The sequence below is a fragment of the Nicotiana sylvestris genome, chromosome 3, assembly GCF_000393655.2.
Source record: "Nicotiana sylvestris chromosome 3, ASM39365v2, whole genome shotgun sequence".
In the NCBI taxonomy this organism is placed as follows: Eukaryota; Viridiplantae; Streptophyta; class Magnoliopsida; order Solanales; family Solanaceae; genus Nicotiana; species Nicotiana sylvestris.
This window is the reverse complement of record NC_091059.1, coordinates 135262779-135282436: the sequence shown is the minus strand read 5'-3', so window position 1 is coordinate 135282436 and position 19658 is coordinate 135262779. Positions and strand designations below refer to the sequence as shown.

The window sequence follows — 19658 nt, the reverse complement described above, 5'->3', positions numbered from 1 at the left end:
TGTCAGCGTTATAATCCTAAAATCAGTGTGTTAGAAGAATTAAGATGTTTTGTCACACATTGGGCAAATATCACGTGTGTTGTGTCTAACTCCTATAAATAGGTGTTCCTTGTATCCGTGGCAGCAGCTTATCTTCGGAATATCTCTTTGTTCTCTTATTTTCTCATATGGTTGTCCACCAGCAGGCAAAAGTTACTTGACTCTGTACCAGGATCATAGAGGTTGTGAGATAAGAAAGATCAGAGAAGAGAAGAAAAAATACTGATGACCTGATGATAAAATATAGCAGTATTGCTGTAAAATATAATGTTTGTCCAGTGTGGGACAAGATCCAAAGAGCTCAACTCTTCTTACTCTCAAAGCTCTAACATTCTACACTAACACTTGGCACTCTAATAGGAGTGTTTTCCAATCTCTCTTATTGTAAATGGTTTATAAAGTAAATCTAGGTCGTTTGACTTCTACCTCAGTTGCAACAATAACAAGGTTGTCCAGCACTATCTCAATTAAATAGACATGTCTCCTTGCAGACCATGTCTTATCTGGTATTGTCTTTGTTGCTTTTGTAAGCACATATAAGAATGTTAAGTGCTGATAAATCTGCTGCGACATTCACTTCTGCAGTTCCATGGCCGTGTTCTGGGTTTCCAAGAGTTGTGATTAGTATATAGTAGGTATAGTTATTAGAACAATGGAAGTCTTGCAACTTCAAGCTTTTGTTATGGGTTGCAAATTCCTTCCATTATCAGAATCTGCCCAATATTTCAATTTGTCAAAGGTATATGCTGTTTTATTTTGTTGCCAAAGTTGTCTAAAATGTACATCCATCGCAAACAAATTTGTCAAGGAAATTATTAATGCTTGTTTTTTAATTGGATTGTCTCGCCTTCTGCACAAGTCGCATATGGTAAATGCGATTTATTTTTTGCCTGTGACTCTTCCAACACCAAATTTGGACGCAATATTGAGAAACGTAAACAAATTTTAAGATTTATAATTTTCTTCGAGATAATTACCAATTATTACATTGTAATGTGACATCGATCAATGTTTCTTTTTTGTTGCTATTTGTGTGATGCAACCAGATTGCGCGTGTCAGTAGGCTAGCATGTATATAAGCACAGATTATCCTTCTTACTAGCTCGTGATGTCTGTGGTTCAGGCATGACAATGTACAGTATCTAGAGAAGATGAAGCAATTGGTGTTATTCACTGAAAGAAAATTGGAGGAAAAGGTATGCTGCTGTACTCTTACTGCCGAAATTTGTTTAGTCTGAATGGCTTCAATAGTTGAGAAATGCAGGCAGACATCTTCTTTTAGTTGATGCATTGGTTCTTTCAGTTAATGTAATTGCTGTTTCCTTCTTTACATGGTCAAGATTTTCATGTCTAAAGTCATGAGGTTTGACTTGCTTTTGAAAGTTATCGTGTTTCCTCGCAATAGTCAAGTTGGAAAACCAGCCAACGTACATCTTAACTTTCTACTGTTCTAATGCTCTCTTAACACTCGCGTTAACTATGCCAATGGATTGTTGTGGAGTGGCTATTTCCAATCTGTTTTAACCAAATGGGTTACTCGTGAATCTTGTAGGGTTTTGGAATGAATTTAGAATAAAAGGGTTCACGGTGCTTCTACTAGGGTTTCTGATGCAATCTGGAAACCTGCTACTGTACATTTACGTGTATTTTCTTATTACATTTAATACCATTTATACTGCTTAACGATTAGGTGTATATATATATATATATACATACATATGTATATATATGTGTGTGCGCGTATATACTCTGCCCATTTTAAACATCCAAGTACAGCGTATAATTTTATGAATTGGAAAGCGAGTACTATTAATCACTTAACCTCTTTAATAGGAAGGGCAAAATTGGTAGAGAACATTTTTTTGTCTTGTTTTCAGAAGCGACAGATAATTTGAAATATTCTTATTGGGCTAAAACGACACTTAAAATGAGAGAGGAGTAGTTTGGTAACTAAGAAATCTCCGAGGGTCAGTGGCGCACAGTTCGGAACTCGGTGCATACTGAGCTCGGCCCTCTAATCATTTCCACTTGAATACCAAGCTATTGTCTGCGGTAGGTTTTGAAATATGACGTGTGTGTAACCTTGTAACCCACACGTCACACGCTACGCGTTTACCAATAAGACAGTATTGAGGGTGAGAAAATAATGAGGTATATATATATATATACCTTTTTAAGTAGACTTTGAGTGTAACTCAAGCCCAAAAGTTAGGTCGTGAGGTGAGGATTACTCAAGACCACATAAGGAGACAATAACCCCTTTCCTCCACCATTGTGGGACACTTAGACATCTCCCTGCCACCCCTACCCGCCCAGAATTGGACATTTGGAGCGTGAACAATATGACACGAGGGCTCTGTTGCGGAAGCCAAATGTATATAGTGTGAATGAGTCACAACTACTATACCAAAAATTATGACAGCCACCAAATAATAAATAAGACAATAAAGCAACAATAAAAGGAACATAAGAATTTACGAGGTTCGGCCAATTTTGCCTACTTCCTCGGACACAACCAATATTTTATTCCACTCCAAAATACCAGTGAAATAATACTAAAGAGAGAAGACACAAATGCCTTGAGAAGATAAGAAGACAAATGAGAGGTGTGTATAAATCCTAAACATTAGGCCTTCTTTTATAGGGTGAAGTACCAACCCAATTTATTTCCCAACCGATGTGGGATATTAGCATATTCAACAAATCTCCACCTTGGCAAAATTCCACATCTTCAATTCTCTCTCAATAACAAATTTTGGTTGTGTCTTCATCTTCAATCTTCAGTGTTCAACAATGTTGATCAAATCCAAACAATGTTGAAACTTGACCGCAGTCACCACTTTTGTCAGCATATCAGCAGGATTCTCCGTAGTATGAATTTTCTTCACCGTGACTCCACCTTCTTCTATGATTTCTCGTACGAAATGATACCGAACATCAATGTGCTTCGTCCTTGCATGATAAACTTGGTTCTTCGCTAATTGAATAACACTTTGACTATCACAAAAAATTGTGATACTTTTTTGTCCAATACCAAGCTCCTTTAGCAACCCCTGAAGCCAAATTGCCTCCTTCACAGCCTCTGTAATAGCCATGTACTCTGCCTTTGTTGTAGACAAAACAACTGTTGACTGTAAGGTAGACTTCCAACTAATTGGTGCCTTTGCAAAAGTAAACACATAACCAGTAGTTGATCTTCGTTTGTTCAGGTCACCCGCAAAATCAGAGTCACAATATCCAACTACAGATTGATTGCATTTCTGCTCAAAAACTAACCCAACATCTACAGTATTATGAATATACCGTAGAATCCACTTCACAGCTTGCCAATGCTCCTTTCCTGGATTATGCACTGCTAATAACTCCAACAGCTTGTGAAATGTCAGGTCTCGTACAGACCATTGCATACATCAAGCTACCAACAACATTTGCTGCCTTTGACATATACTCTCGTTCAACTTCATCTTTTGGCGACATAGTAGTACTTAGCTTAAAATGGGGAGCAAGTGGAGTACTAACTGACTTAGTCTTTTCATCTATGCCAAAACGTTGTAGTACTCTTTTCAAATATTCTTTCTGAGATAAACAGAGTTTCTTTGAACGTCTATCTCTTATTATCTCCATGCCAAGAATTTTCTTTGCCTCACCCAGATCCTTCATCTCGAACTCCTTCTTCAGTTGAATCTTCAACTTATCAATTTCTTCCGAATTCTTGGAAGCTATCAACATATCATCAACATATAGGAGAAGATATATAAAGGAACAATCTTTAAGCTTGCGCAAATACACACAATGATCGTACTTGCTTCTCTTGTACCCTTGCCGCAACATAAACTTGTCAAATCGTTTGTACCATTGTTTAGAAGATTGTTTCAATCCATACAACGATTTTTCAAGTTTGCACACCATATTTTCCTTTCCAGCAACTTTGATTCCTTCTGGCTGAGTCATGTAGATTTCCTCCTCCAAGTTTCCATGTAAAAGTTTTTACATCCATTTGAACTAGTTCCAAATCCAACTGTGCTACCAAAGCCAACATAATTCTAATGGAGGAATGTTTTACAACTGGAGATAACACTTCATTGTAATCAATTCCCTCCTTTTGAGCATATCCTTTGGCTACCAATCTTGCTTTGTAGCGAACATCTTCTTGGTTAGGAAATCCTTCTTTCTTTGCAAATACCCATTTGCACCCAATTGCTTTCTTTCCCTCCGGGAGATTGGCCAATCTTTATGTATGATTCTGATGAAGGGATTGTATTTCATCATTCATGGAAATCCTCCACTTATCTTCTTCTGAACTTTGGACTGCGTCTTTATAAGTGGTAGGAACATCATCAGCTACAAATGAGGCGGCACAAGCAACCGTCTCTATAAGACTGAACAAGTTTTGTTATTGTCCTTTTTGGCCTGCTAGTTGCAATTGATTCAAGTTGTTGTTGAGGTTCCTGAGTTGGAATCTCCCTCTCTACTGTCTCTTCTTCCAGATGATAATTTTCATTTGTTTCCTCCTCTGCTTCTTGTGTAGGAAAAATAAATTTTCCCTCAAACTCCACCTACTTAGAAGCACCCTCATTTTGTTTGGTATCTTCTGTTACCTTATTTACCATAGCGGATTCATCAAAGGTAACATCCATGCTAAATATTACTTTCTTTGTCATAGGACACCATGAGCGGTATCCTTTGACTCTATAAGTAATCCCCATAAAAATAGCCTTCTTTGCCCTTGGATCCAATTTTGACTCTGTCACATGATAATATGCAGTTGAGCCAAACACGTGCAAAGAGTCATAATCTACAACAGGCTTTCCGTACCATTTTTCAAATGGTGTCTTGCCATCAATAGCAGCAGATGGTAAGCGATTAATGAGGTGACATGCATATGTAATTGCCTCAGCCCAAAATTCTTTGCCCAAGCCAGCATTGGACAACATACACCGTACCTTCTCCAGCAAGGTCCGGTTCATACGTTCAGCCACTCCATTCTATTGTGGTGTATGTCTGACAGTGAAGTGTCGGACGATGCCATCATTTTCGCAAACCTTATTGACATGATCATTTTTGGATTCACCTCCATTGTCTGTGTGAATACACTTGATCCTCCTGCCTGTTTGATTCTCCATCATCGTCTTCCATTTGAGAAAAATTCCCAACACTTCATCTTTGCTCTTCATTGTATACACCCCCACTTTTCGGGAAAAATCATCAACAAAGGTTACAAAATAGAGCTTCCCACCTAATGAAAGTGTTTTGGAAGGACCCCAAACATCAGAGTGTACATAATCCAAAATGCCTTTAGTATTATGGATCACTGTACCAAATTTAACCCTTGTCTGTTTCTCTTTGACACAATGCTCGCAAAACTCCTAGTTGCAAATCTTTGCTCCCTTTAACAATCCTTTATCTGATAGAGTTTTCAAGGATTTTCCTCCGGCATGTCCCAAGCGCATGTGCCATAGCCTGGTTGCTTCTGCCTTTTTTTCGTCACTGGATGTTACTGTCGTTGTCCCAATAACTGTACTACCGCGATAACGGTACATGCTATTGTTCTTCTGATTGGCCTTCATTACCACTAGTGCACCGGAGCATACTCTGATCACTCTATTTTCTGCAATGATTTTGAACCCTTTTGATTCCAGGGCTCCCACAGAGATGAGATTTTTCTTCAAACCCGGTACATATCGAACATCTATTAATGTTCTGATCATTCCGTTATGGTTACTTAATCGTATTGAACCAATGCCATATGAGGTAAGAAGGCTGTTATCCGCTGTGTGGACGACTCCATATTCTCCTTCTTGAAAATCCACGAACCAGTCCCTGTTGGGACACATGATAGCTACAAGCCGAGTCCATCAACCATATGTCTGATAATGTTGATGGCTCTGTTGTAACTAGTGAGAAGTCTGAATCATCACCATCAGCTACATTTGAATCCATAATGACCTTTCCATTGTTATGTTTGGCCTTATTCTTCAACTTCGGACAGTCTTTCATCCAGTGCCCCTTTTCTCGACAAAAGGCACATTCATCTTTGCTGGGTCTAGATCTTGACTTGGATCTTCCTTTCTTTGTCCTCGTTTGATTTTGAGGATGACCCCTCATAACCAGTGCTTCTCCTTCTCCGCCCTTCTGTTTTTCTCCCTTTCTTTGTTCATAGTTGTACAAAGCCGAACAAACTTCTTTGAGAGAAATTTCGTCATTTCCATGGAGTAGAGTAATTTTAAGGTGCTCCTACTCATCAGGAAGTGACCCCAACAACATCAAAGCCAAGTCACCATCATCAAAAGTTGCATCCATATTTTGCAAATCTGTGACCAACTTATTGAAACTGGTGATATGTTCATTCATCGTGTTACCAGGAACGTAGGTGAAGCGAAACAGTCTCTTCTTCATGTACAATTTATTTTGACTGTTTTTCTTAAAAAATTTATCCTCTAGGGCTTTCCATAGTTTACTTGCAGAAGTTTCCTTTGTGTATGGATATTTCTGCTCTTTAGCAAGGTAGGATCGAATGGTACCACAAGCAACACGGTTGATAATTCTCCAATCTTCTTCTCCAATAACATCTGTTTTTTTTTCTTCAATGACAAGATCTAGCCCTTGTTGAAAAAGGACATCTAGAACCTCGCCTTGCCACATCCCAAAATGTCCTGACCTGTCAAAAATTTTTACCACAAATTTTGCATTTGACACAATTCTTGTCATAAGCGAAGATGCCAATGATGACGTATTGTTGACACTTGATGTAGATTCTTCTTGTTTATTGTCTTCCATCTTTGACACAAATATTATTTAATAGCTGACGACACAAATCAAGATTATTTCCTTTTTTGGTGTGGAAGATCAGACTAAGCTGCAACCACAGAGCATACCCAGACAGAACCTTGGCTCAGTTACCAAGATAAATCTTTTCTGATGTGGAAAATCAGACTATGCTGCAACCACAGAGCATACTTAGACAGTACCTTTGCTCTGATACCAATTGTTGCGGAAGCCAAATGTATATAGTGTGAATGAGTCACAACTACTATACCAAAAATTATGACAACCACCAAATAATAAATAAGACAATAAAGCAACAATAAAAGGAACGCCGGAATTTACGAGGTTCGGCCAATTTTGCCTACTTCCTCGGACACAACCAATATTTTATTCCACTCCAAAATACAAGTGAAATAATACTAAAGAGAGAAGATACAAATGCCTTAAGAAGATAAGAAGGCAAATGAGAGGTGTGTATAAATCCTAAACATTAGGCCTTCTTTTATAGGGTGAAGTACCAACCCAATTTACTTCCCAACCGATATGTGGGATATTGACATATTCAACAGGCTCAACATTGGGTAAACCAAGAACAGGAATAATTTTTTTTTTTTTTTGAGATGATAACAGTTTTATATATTCAAAAGGCACAAAGGCTGTGCTGGCCATAATTACAGGAGGTTGTACCAAATTATACATCTAAAATTTCTATCCTACTACAGGGATCCTAGAACATCTATTATAGCTTCTGGATCCTCTGTATAATCCTGCTTACACCAAAAATAAAACAACAACAAAGAGTCCATTTTTATCTTCTGAATTGAGCTGCCCTTGTCTTCAAAACACCTTGAGTTCCTTTCTTTCCAAATAGACTACCATATGCAAGCAGGAATTAAATCCCATCTGTTCTTCTGAGCTAAGGGACTACTCCCTTTATTCCAACATGACAACATTTCCTTTGTGTTGTTTGGCATGACCCAGTGTACCCCTGCTAGTGCTAGAAATATATTCCAAACTTGTACTGTCACTGAACAATGTAAGAAAAGGTGATTAATAGTTTCTGCCTCCCTTCCACATAGATGACATCTGGAACAGAGTGGTAGACCCCTTTTCATCAGGTTATCCTCTGTTAAACAGGCCTTTCTAGCTACCAGCCAAACAAAACATGCCACTTTATAAGGAATCTTTACTTTCCAAATATGCTTCCAAGGCCAAAACTCAGTTATAACGTTAGTTTGATTGATCGCTTGATAAGAAGATCTAACAGAGAAACTACCTGACTTGTGTCCCAGCCACCAAACCTTGTCATCATTCTGAGTGACACCTGTGAATTGATTGATTGTGTTGAAGAAGTCTGCAATTCTAATGATTTCCCAATCATTCAATAATCTCCTAAAGGTGAGATTCCACCCTTGGACAGACCAAACTTCATTGATGGTGGCCTTCTGTTGCTGGTTTATAATGAAAATGTCTGGATACATTGTCTTCAAAGGTTGCTGCCCCATCCAATTATCTTCCCAGATGAAGATTTTTTGCCCATTTCCCACTCTATGATTGATTTTATTGCTAAAAATCTGCCACAAATTTCTGATGGTCTTCCAAACACTTAGTCCATAGACATTGTTCACTGCCTTAGTTTTCCAGTGTCCTTCCTCACCATATTTGTCTGTGATTACCCTCCTCCATAATGAGTGTTCTTCATTTGTATATCTCCAGAGCCATTTCATGAGAAGGCTTTGATTTTGTTTCTTTAAATTTTTAACTCCCATGCCACCCTGTTTTTTGCTTAAGGTGACAGTTCCATTTAACTAAATTGAACCGTCTTCTAACTTTGTTGCCTTGCCATAGAAAGTTTCTCCTTAAAAAATCTATTCTTTTTTCTATCTTTGCCGGGATAGGAAACAATGACATCATATATGTAGGGAGAGCATCTAACACACTGTTTATAAGCACTAATCTACCTCCTAATGAGAGGTATTGGCTTTTCCACCTAGCAAGCCTCTTCTCACATTTTTCCAGAACTCCACTCCATATATCAATGGATTTACTTTTTGCCCCCAGAGGCATTCCCAGATAAACAGTTGGGAGGGTACGTATTTCACCTCCAAGAATCTCAGCGAACTGCTGAATTTGTTGAGGTTCATTAACTGGATATATTAAACTTTTCCTCCAGTTTATGTGGAGTCCTGATATCCCTTCAAAAATTGTCAAGACCAGTCTTCTTAACATCCTTATCTGATCTGTCTCAGCATCACAAAGAATGATTGCGTCGTATGCATAAAGGAGATGAGTGATCTCCACACTTCCCCCTTGTCTGTTGCTAACCTTGAATCCCCTGATCCAGTTGTTATGTTGGGCTGTTTGAAGCATATTATTCAGCCCTTCCATAGCAATAATAAATAGTAAAGGAGATAACGGATCCCCCTGTCTTAGACCCCTGTATGATGGAAAGAAACCTTCTGGACTCCCGTTAACCAACACTGAAAATCTTGCTATGCTTATGCAAAATCTGATCCAGTTAATCCACTTTGTACCAAAACCCATCTTCTTCAACATGTTTGTCAAGAAGTCCCAATTCACATGATCAAATGGCTCTACTTTGTGTAACTCGATCCCAAAAGGTAGCTCATGAGGTGAGGATTACCCAAGATCATATTTCCTCCACCAATAAGCAACACTTACGTACCAAAATTTTTATCACGTTAGCTTCATGAAGAAAAATATAATTATTAAGTTACAGGGATAGAAAACTAGGTTTACGAAAAGTAAATGCAGAAGAATGTTTCTTGGTCTTTCTTTGAGCTTTTACCAGCAATTGCAGTAGTAATAATTATATCATTATCTTCTATTGTTTAGGCCGTTCAAGCGGCAGAAAGATAATTAGGAATTAGTTCTGATGAATTTGAGACGACTGATTGCTAACCTTATAGGGTAGTAGGTATGATTCATGTATTTCAATTATAGCTGTGTTGTGAGCTCGGGCAGCTCTCAAGGGAAAGTACCTGACATGCTGTCATTTCTAGCTATCTCCAATCAAAGAAAAAAAAGTAGACACCTGGCATGGGGATAATAAGGGAACAAGATGTTGCAGTGGCTAGGGCTAAGAGAGGAGCTGTACGTCTGCATGAGGAATTGAATTGGGCTGTAGGCCTCCAAAAGGGCAAGTCTGATGCTGCAGAAGTTTGTAGAATGAGTCTGTCTGGGACTTTCTATCATATTTGGCTTGAAGAGGAATCAGAGATTTTTCCAAGGGAAGAGCAGAACTCCAGAGAAGATCATAAAGTCTCATCCAAGAGGTCTTTGCCAGAAGAATTTTAAAGCCTAGGCTAGCTGGGAAGCTTAGAAGCCTGAACTTTTACCTTGTCCAGTTTGTTGATTTCAGGTCTTGTTTGGTTTTGGGAAGGATATGGTGATACTGTAGGTCTGGCTTGTTTGTCCAACTGCATTAGGCTGTTTTCTTCCTGCTGTAGTACTTCCAGTTTGGTTAAATAAAATTATATTTACCAAATAAAAAAGAGGATAAAATAGGGGTCATTCGGGGCAGACGAAAAGCAAGAAGCAGTCTTTGCTCGTCTTAAGGTGTAGGTCGGCCCACAACTGCATCTAGCTTCCCCACCATTTCATAAGTTTATACAGATTAGCTTGAACCTATTCCAAATTGTTGTTTCTGTCTATTCATAAATCTGTCATTAATAATGTTGATACTATGAATAACTAGGCCAGCCACATATTTTTGAGTGAAATAATCGATTAAGTTCAGATTAATTTGTTCAAATCTGAAATGTCGAGCACTATCAGTAGTTTGGGCTTGATATGAATTTAGAAGACATAATATTCCCCCCTCCCCTCTCCTCCTCCCCAAAGGTATGTTTCTCTAGAGTTGGACAATATTTATAACTAGAGCTTTTTCGAAGCAAACATACTTTAATGATTTTTGTCTGAATTATTTGGTTTCACCTTTTCTTTTCACTTCATTTATAGTTTTCTCATAACTATGGGTTTACATCAAAGATTTGCCTTGCCCCGAGTCTGTATTCGAGCTTGTACTTGTTTATCTAGTTAAGATAAGTTAACCAATAATATACAGGATATGGTGTGTGCATTTTGCCGACTACATTGTTAATTGACAAAGCAAGCGAGAAATCTACCAAAAGCTTGAACAACATAGAATCACTTTAATGAGTAAGAGCTTTAGGATAAGTAGAAGTAAGATGGAATATATGCACTGCATTAACCGTTATAAGAAGAATGCACTTGAGGTGAGATTAATGGGATTTTGATTTAAGCACAGTATCCAAATGCAGACAATTCAAATATCAAAGCTCAAACATGACAGATGAAAATGTAACACATATAATTAAAATATGTTGACTGAAATGGAGGAGTGCTATGGGAGTGTAATGCGATAGGCATATATGTACTGAAATGAAATGCAAGTTCTATAGGACGGTTTTTAGACCAAAAATGTTACTCCCTCTATTCTAGTTTATTTTATCTTATTTCCTTTGTAGTCTGTTCCAAAAAGAATAATCTCTTTCTAGATTTTGGAACAATTTAACTTATACTTCCTATTTTACCCTTAATAACAAGTTTTTGTGGTTACACAAATGTTATCATGTTATGACATGTCTAAGACCACAAGTTTCAAACTTCGTGCCTAGTTAAATAGCTTCACATAAATTAAAATGGCGGGAGTATACAGAGTGAACGCTAAGCCTCTAAGTCCATTCTTATCTGGTTAGACACGATTAAACAAGATTAGAAGTAATTGCGTTTTAACAGAAGGTGCAAGTAGTACATAGACATGAGAGAAAGTTGCTTAAGATGGTCTTTTAAATTCTAATGGACCCAAAAGTGCACCAGTCTGTAGGTGTAGGTATAACTATGATGATTGAAGATGTTAAAAGATGACTAGGTAGTGAAAGTTGTCTCAAAAGACTTATTGTCTCGTGTAACCCACGAGAGCTCAGAGGAGAATAGAACTTATCCTTGTATCAATACCAAATGTTTGAGATCAAAGTTTTGTCATTGTTGGTACTTATATTAAGTCGATGTATGACAGGAGAGACTATCAGTGTAGGCAAAAGTGGATAATTCCTAACTTAAGGTACCACAGTTCCACCGAAAAAATTAAGTATGGGAATGAAATGGACCCAATATGCTGAATCCGACTAGTTTGAGATTTAGGTGGGTGTGGTTATCTATTTCCTTCAGTTTTCCAATAATAGGAAATTGGGAGTAGGAGATTCATTACTTGGTTTCTTTATTAAACCTTGAGATGTAACACCTAACTAATTACTTGATACACAATGTTTGTATTTGGCATAATTTGAGTTGTGCTTATGAAAGGTGCAGCTTTATTGTTTGTTACCTATAACTAACTCATGAGTCATGCCTATACTGTTTAACACTCTTTTAAGATGTTTGTTTGTTGATGCGTATGTGTGCAGGAGATTGTTCGGTTGAACTTCTATTCTCAACCTGATGGCCCACTCACGGGTGATGGTTCCTTCAAGTCTTCAGATCTAGTTCCAGGGTATGCTCAGTTTGATGTATGGTTATTTTTTTTTTCTCGCTGTTATATCATTATGTGTATTATTTACCATCTTAATATGTTGTAGTGTGAAAGAAGCATTTTATGTGGGTCCTCCGGTGAAGGACAAGCTCCCAAAGGTTTGTCCTACCACATTTCTGTTCTGTTGCTTAAAACAAGGCTTTGATGTTTGAACTGTAATCTTGTGTGTCCTTGTCATTGTATGATTTATACCATCTACTTGCAGAATTCCCCTGAAGGATCTGTATTGTTTGGCCGAATTTCATATGGAAAGCTTGTGTATAAAGATAGTGAAGAGGGAAAAAATCCTGCATCGTATCAAATATCTTATCTTGTGCCACCAATTAAGGTTTTCCCTTGTATCCTCCAGTTTGGATTTCCCCTTCTGTAATGCACATGTAATCTCTTTCCATATCAGATTCTGTGTTTGGTCCTTCTTGATTTACTGAACCATATTTTTATTACAGCTCGATGAAAACAAAGGAAAAAGTTCGACTGACCCCAAGACCGTCTCAGAAAGACTAGAAGAACAGGTATTCATACGTGGATTGTCAAATTGTTGCAAGTTGATTGTTTAAGTGTTCATATATTGGGTCATTCTGCTGAACACTTCTCATTGAGTGAAGTCATCTCTGTTTATGTTTTGCCAGTTCTTGTTTCATCTATTGTTTTTCCTTTTTCATGGAGTTATACACAAATTCAGATGCATGCAATATCTGGTCAGATATTTCATCTACTGAGTTGTTATATAGCCTTTTTTCTTCTCTCTAGAAAGATAAATATTACACCACCATACTGGGAGGGGAAACAGAGGTTGTTCTGATATCTAACTTGAGTTAGGGTGTACCAGCTGCTTCAGCTTTACAACTGTTTGTTTCCTGGGTGGTTGCTTTTAAAAAATCTCTCTCTAGTTTCGATCATTTACTTTCTCTAGTACTTTGACATGCCTTAAAGTAGCTCTCCTTTGGCCAATCAGGTCCGCGATGCTAAAATAAAGGTTCTTGCTAGCTTGAATCAAGACTCTGATGAGGAACGTGCAGAATGGAAGAAGTTATCTCTGTTGCTTAAGGTAATTGTTCAATTGTTCTAACAAGGTGAGAATAAGTGAACTTGTAAACTTGATATGGAATGAATCATTTGACAATTGAATTACTAACTCAGAGTAGGTTATGCAAAGCCCATCTCTACCCACTGAAAGCTTCTGAGCTTTTGACTTGCACTGTTCTGAAGTCTCTAGAACTAAAAACTCTGCATTATTTCACATTGGACAAAAAAGGACTATGTTAGATGCTTTGAGATTGAGATGATTCTACTTGAGGAAGTCTCAGGCCCCTGCTCTTCTGGTGCAAGCAACAGTGTGCAAAAGGGGTTGATGAGGTTCACAGCCAGATCTCTGCCAACTTTCATGTTGGTTTGGCCTTTTCCTCTTGTGTCAGACATCTGATTTTAGGTTACATATTTTCTCTTGTACCATCTTTGGGCTGCCTCTTCCTATTATTTAATGGGAATCTCTTAGCTTTATATCTCCAATAATAAAAAGGGTGTTTGCTGTTGACATGTGACAGTTCGACCTTTGGTCTTATTTTAAGACTTCTGTAGATTCCCTATTACCATTCCTTCCGCTCTGATCTTTACTTCTTGCTTCATTTATTTACATGCTCACCAGGTATTACATTATTTTCCTTTTTCTGGTATCAATTACTTTGCAGTCAGAGTACCCCAAATACACTACTTTGCTTGCTAAAATATTGGAAGGCTTGCTTTCTCGGAACAATGTTGAAGACAAAATCCATCATTACACAGAGGTAAACATAGTGTTAAACTGTACACCTCAACTTGCTCTTTCTTGGGTCATGTGGCTGGTTAGCCAATATAAATCTATTTAATATAAATGGTTACTTGATCCTTTGAGTGTGTAGCCTCGCTTGTTCCTGATTTTCCATTTGGTACGGAGGATAATATTTTCCAGTAAATTGTTCCGGAAAATTAGTTATTTTATGGTGTTTGATTGCTAAAACAATATTTTCCAAGCAAAATATTTTCAACCGGAAGGGGAAAAACGTCTTCCCTTTTGAGCTGAAGTCATTTTCCTTCATGATTATTTCAATCACTAACTTGTTATCATTGCTCCAACCAATAATTAAAAATTATTGTAATCTTTAATATTTAAAATTTCATCAAAATACTTTCTGATTTGCTGACATCTTTTATCAATCTTTGATGAGTATTCTTTTTCCGTTTTTTCGGAAATTTTTTCATCACGTCTCCCATTTGCCGAGTCGAGCTATCACCTCGAATGGAATAGATATACACAGCCCTCTACCCCCTACTATAATCAGCTTTCTGGAGACAAGACACCTCCCACTGCTTTGTCAATCACAACCATCTTGTCTATTCTATTCCCGAAAGCATGTAGACAGAAGGCCTTTTTTCCGGACTGTCTTGTTTTCAGACTCACCAGCTAAACACCGGATAGCATTTTCCAGGAAACAAAATGACTTGTTTCCCGGAAAATAATTTCTGCAAAATGTTATCCATTGCACCTGTTATGGTCTTATTTTTCTTTGAAATTTGAATGATCAACCTCTTACAAACTACTTGTAGTTTGTTCATTTGAGACACTAGAAGTTTCAAAGATAGGAAGAACAATTAAGCTTACAACTAATATATACGCATCTGTAATGAAAGTGTCTGGTTATCTGCATTATATGGCTATGATCAGGATATGCTCAAAAGGACCTTGTAATTCCCTGCCCACAAAAAAATCAAGGAAAAAAAAAACAAGAAGCGATTGAGCTTAGTCTGAATTTGCTTTCTGGTCGACAATTTAACTGTGAATCGCTGTTGAGATCTGGCTCTACGATTTCCCTATTAACGGAGTTGGTAACAAAAAAAGAGTAATTACTGATACTCGTACAAGGTGTTAAGGTCTTGCTACCACTTTGGTTGTATATGATTTCATCTTCACCTTCTATTTGAGCCGGGTAAGAGTATATAAGTAGATAAGAAACTTCGGATGTCCAATAATGTTGCTGGGGTGCAAGTGCTATAATTGGAGGTGTTTGAAAGGTTAAAAAGACTGTAAAGAAAAGAGTTGAAAATCGAGCTCCATAGAATCAACTTTTTTGGGGAAGTGTGCTTTTCATTTGGGGAGAAAAGTAGTCGGTTTCTTTTGGATGACAGAAAAAGAAGTAGGTTAAACAAATCGGTGGCATCATATTGCTTGGATGGGCAGCAAATATGTATTAATTTTATCTTTCCATATAATCTATGTTATCATGGATTTCATGATTCCAAGGCTTGTGTTTTCTTCAGATTATCAGTGCAGCAGACGAGGTTGTGACTAGCATTGATAGAGATGAATTGGCCAAGTACTGTGCCCTCAAAAGTGATCCTGAAGACGAGGCTGCAGAAGTCAGTGTTTATCTTTTCGCGTTTATACTTGCACATATTCAATTGAAACAAAAATATCTGGTAGTCATATCAGTTAACATTGTTTGTGCTTCCTTTTTTTTTTTTTTTCCTTTGACTAACTAAAAAGATAGGTCTCCTGGATTTGTCCTTAAATCACAGCACAGCAGTTTTTCACCCCTAGAAACTAGTCTTCACAACAGTTTACTCCATTTGGCAGAAAATGAAGAAGAAGATGGAGACAACCCGTGACCAGTTAACTGAAGCACTCTACCAGAAGGGATTGGCTTTGGCAGAGATTGAAGCATTGAAGGTAAACACTCTTTTAATGGAGCCCTGGACATCCTATCCTGCTCTTTAATGCTGACAAGTGGGATGATTGCTAGGGCAATAAGCAATAGAGATTGTCCTCGGAATGAAAACTTCCTATGTTTAAAAAGTATAATTTTTAGATGTTCTGGAACTTAAAATAAAAGTAGGCTATTAAACACTTGGCCAAACAAACGAGAAATAAATACTAAAAGAATAAGCGGGCGGAATCGGTTTGTTCATTTTGTATAGCTCCTGCCCCGTACTAGCACATTTCATATCTACCATTATCTGCTAGAGTCGATTGACATGGATCTATTCGATATGTTTAAACATTAGTTTGTCTTTGTGGTGGCAAAATTACACAGCAGGTGAGCTTCTAACAAAGGTGTCGTCTATTGCTTGTTTAAAATTATTTCCAAATCCCTTCTTCGGCCTGAGTTTAGACCATGACTGTAGGAATTTCTGTAAGGCTCTGCTACTCCAGGAGCCCTAAAATGTTTAAGAAAATAGGAAAGTTGACTTGATTCTACCAAATAGAACAAATGTAGGAATAAGCATTGGTGGGATGAAAACTATGATTTCAGGAATAAGAAACCAAGTGGATGGCAAGCTGAATTTTCTTATTTCTGTTTTCCTGGGCCCGAGTATGATTAGTAGATAGTTCTGTGATTTCAAGTACGTTTATCATATTTACTTAGTCTGACAAGGGATGATTACCTTGTAGTATCATCGACTGGTCTTCCTCTTCTGCATTCAGTTATCACTGATTATGCATGACAACTGCTGCATGAAGAGCTCGGGTATTCATTTATTTAGTGCCTAATGGTGATAATGGTTTTTGTGGCAGGGTGACAACAATGTGGATAAGGCAGATAGCCAGGCTGCATCAGAATCTGATGTTACTTCCGATATGTTTGAAGAGAACTTCAAAGAGCTAAAGAAATGGGTGGATGTGAAGTCTTCTAAATATGGTGTCCTTTCTGTTTACCGTGAGAGGCATCATGGAAGACTTGGAACTGCACTTAAGGTACTGCTACTTCTGGGCATTTTGTCAATGCAGCAGGTTATAAATTATGCATGAGTTATATTGTTTTGTATGGTAATTCTTAACCAGGATGTCATTCAAACACCAATTCGAAGTTTAATATTGTATGGTCATATTAAATTCTTGCACTATGTATTCATTTTTTTTTTTCTTGGGGAGATGGTGGGAATTCTCTGTCATTCTTGCTCGCTTTAACGGTATTTATTGGACTTGAATGCGTGCATTTCTATAACACTTGGCTGCTCTACACTTGTTCGCTTGTGTCATTACAACTACTGTGAGGTGTTGTTAAAAAAAATTGAGATTGTTTGCTGACTTGTTACATCAGGTTTTAATCGACATGATACAAGATGATGCTGATCCACCTAAGAAGAAGCTTTATGAACTAAAGCTCTCTCTGCTCGATCAGATAGGATGGAGCCACTTGGTGGTATATGAGAAACAGTGGATGCAAGTACGATTTCCATCGTCTCTACCACTTTTTTAGTTCTTGTTCTGTGTAACACATTCATATTGAGTAGAATAGGGAGACTAGAGATGTGAACGGAGTTCTGCATGAAAAACAGGAATATGCACGGTCGAATAAAAGATCTCTTTCTTTTCTATTTTTTTTTCCAGTTCAATACTACCTTCAACGAAAGTCTAAACCAAGTACTGTAAAATCTAAATTGTGTATCGCGGTGCTCTGACAACACGCGGCCTCTATCGGAAATAACTTCTATTGCATATCTGCATTCTTGACACTTCTGCGGATCCTATATATTTGAATAGTGCGGCAGGAACGTCTAGGAGTGTATGGCTGGAACTGGCTAACAGAAGTGGAAGATGATGTGAGGATTTGAACCGTTAACTTGGCATATTTTAGTGAATTGATTTTGCAAGTTCCTGTCGGTTTATGGTTCTCGTACATTCAACAACATTCTGAATACGGGTATGTAATCGGATTTCTAGCTTGAGATTTCTCATGCCATTTATTTGGTCTAAAGATAGGCCTTAGATGCTAGTGCTACTCATGTTTTGGGAGCCATATGGTGCTGCTCGTTCAGTTGAAGTCTCCCTACCTGACCTTGTATCGCTTTTCTATTTGATTGTGAGGGAATTCATCATTAGGATTGGCAGAACAAAGGGGTCTTAATTTCGGGCAAGACTGAAAGCGAAACTTGTAAATCCTCGTTAACTCAAGGCTGGTAAGTTCGTTGTTTCTGCTGGAGTTCGCCTTGTCTCGTGTTCATTGCGCAAGTTTCATGTAAATCATTTGATTGCAGCTTAATATTCGTTTGTTGTGGCAATATGATATCACTTGCAATGAGTAGGCAATCACTTTAGAGGCGAGTTCGACATTATAAAAAGAGGTTTACAATTAATAAGACATTCCTCCTCAATCTCCCTTATGAAAAAAAACCAAGAGGAGAAGGCAGAGGACAAAAGTAAAATTCAGACTGAGGTGGCTGCCTCTCAGACCGTAAGGAGGTGTACAAATGACGAAAGGTTGATTGCCTTTTGTTGTAAATTTGAGTATGAAATTATTCTGAAAATCTAAAGGGGTTGGAGTATAAGAGACAATCCTTGTGTTGGCCCAAGAGAAAGCATGATAGGGGCAGTATCTATAGTTAGGTGAAATGGAAAAGGAGAACTTTGTCAAGAAAAGACAAGACAATTTTGTACTCCATCATTGTCAAATTCCTACCAATGCGCATCCTCCCTCCAAATCCAAGGGGTAAATATCCCATTTTGTGTTTACATCCGCCATTTATCATGTCATCCTTAAACCTTTCTGGTTTGAATTCATTCACATCTTCGCCCCAAAGTTGCTTGTCGTGATGCACGGATATCAAATCATTCCACATGTTTGTTCCAGTAGGAATGACTAGATCGTCCACTTGAATGTTTTCTCTAGCTGGCGTTTGTACATTTGGCGCTGGTGACTTGCAAAATAGATAGGAAATCAAGTAAATTTAACTTGCAAGTCCTGATCTTGAACTTAGGTGCGTACGTTAATTAATAAATACAAGGAAATAATAATAAAGCTTTTATAAATCAAAGATACAATGTAAGTACAAATTAGGACTCGTACATAGTTAAAATAGGAAAATGTTTAGTAGCATATATTTTAGTCGATTTCAAACTCTTAAATATATGTAATAATTAAATTACTATTTTGCCTAGTGTGAAATCTATTTTTGAAGGGTAAAAAAGGCGAACGACATTTCGCTAACGGCCTTCGTGCTTTTAATATAATATAGATAAATACTTTCAGGAATAAAACCCTAACTCTTAGTTCTTGCTTTGTGTAGAAAGGAAAAATCAGAAGACGGTGATCTCTACGAAAAAAGAAAATGAACTGCCTTTGGCGGCAACAGAAATTCGTTGCTAATTAAAACAGATTAGCCAGAGTGCTAGACTTCAATCCGTCGATCTTTTCTTTCTCTATATAAATTTAAACGAAAAACATTCAATGCTAATGAAAAAATTGCAATCTAATTTGGTTGATTTTGTCATCAAGAAAAACTATGCAGCGTGCCAAATGTTTCG

General features: G+C 37.6%; 1 protein-coding gene across 1 annotated transcript in view; it reads left to right on the top strand.

The window, feature by feature from the left end:
* LOC104243251 (tripeptidyl-peptidase 2) overlaps window positions 1–17731 on the top strand; it is a 36484-nt gene extending 18753 nt beyond the window's left edge. Inside the window, exons 24-34 of the mRNA XM_009798409.2 lie at window positions 1163–1235; window positions 12255–12340; window positions 12426–12477; window positions 12585–12707; window positions 12826–12891; window positions 13335–13427; window positions 14068–14163; window positions 15674–15772; window positions 15990–16082; window positions 16929–17108; window positions 17455–17731. Of these exons, the coding sequence (XP_009796711.1) occupies window positions 1163–1235; window positions 12255–12340; window positions 12426–12477; window positions 12585–12707; window positions 12826–12891; window positions 13335–13427; window positions 14068–14163; window positions 15674–15772; window positions 15990–16082; window positions 16929–17108; window positions 17455–17613 (1120 nt within the window). The 3' untranslated portion in view covers window positions 17614–17731. The remainder of the gene's footprint in view (window positions 1–1162; window positions 1236–12254; window positions 12341–12425; window positions 12478–12584; window positions 12708–12825; window positions 12892–13334; window positions 13428–14067; window positions 14164–15673; window positions 15773–15989; window positions 16083–16928; window positions 17109–17454) is intronic.
* The last annotated feature ends 1927 nt before the right edge of the window (window positions 17732–19658 follow it).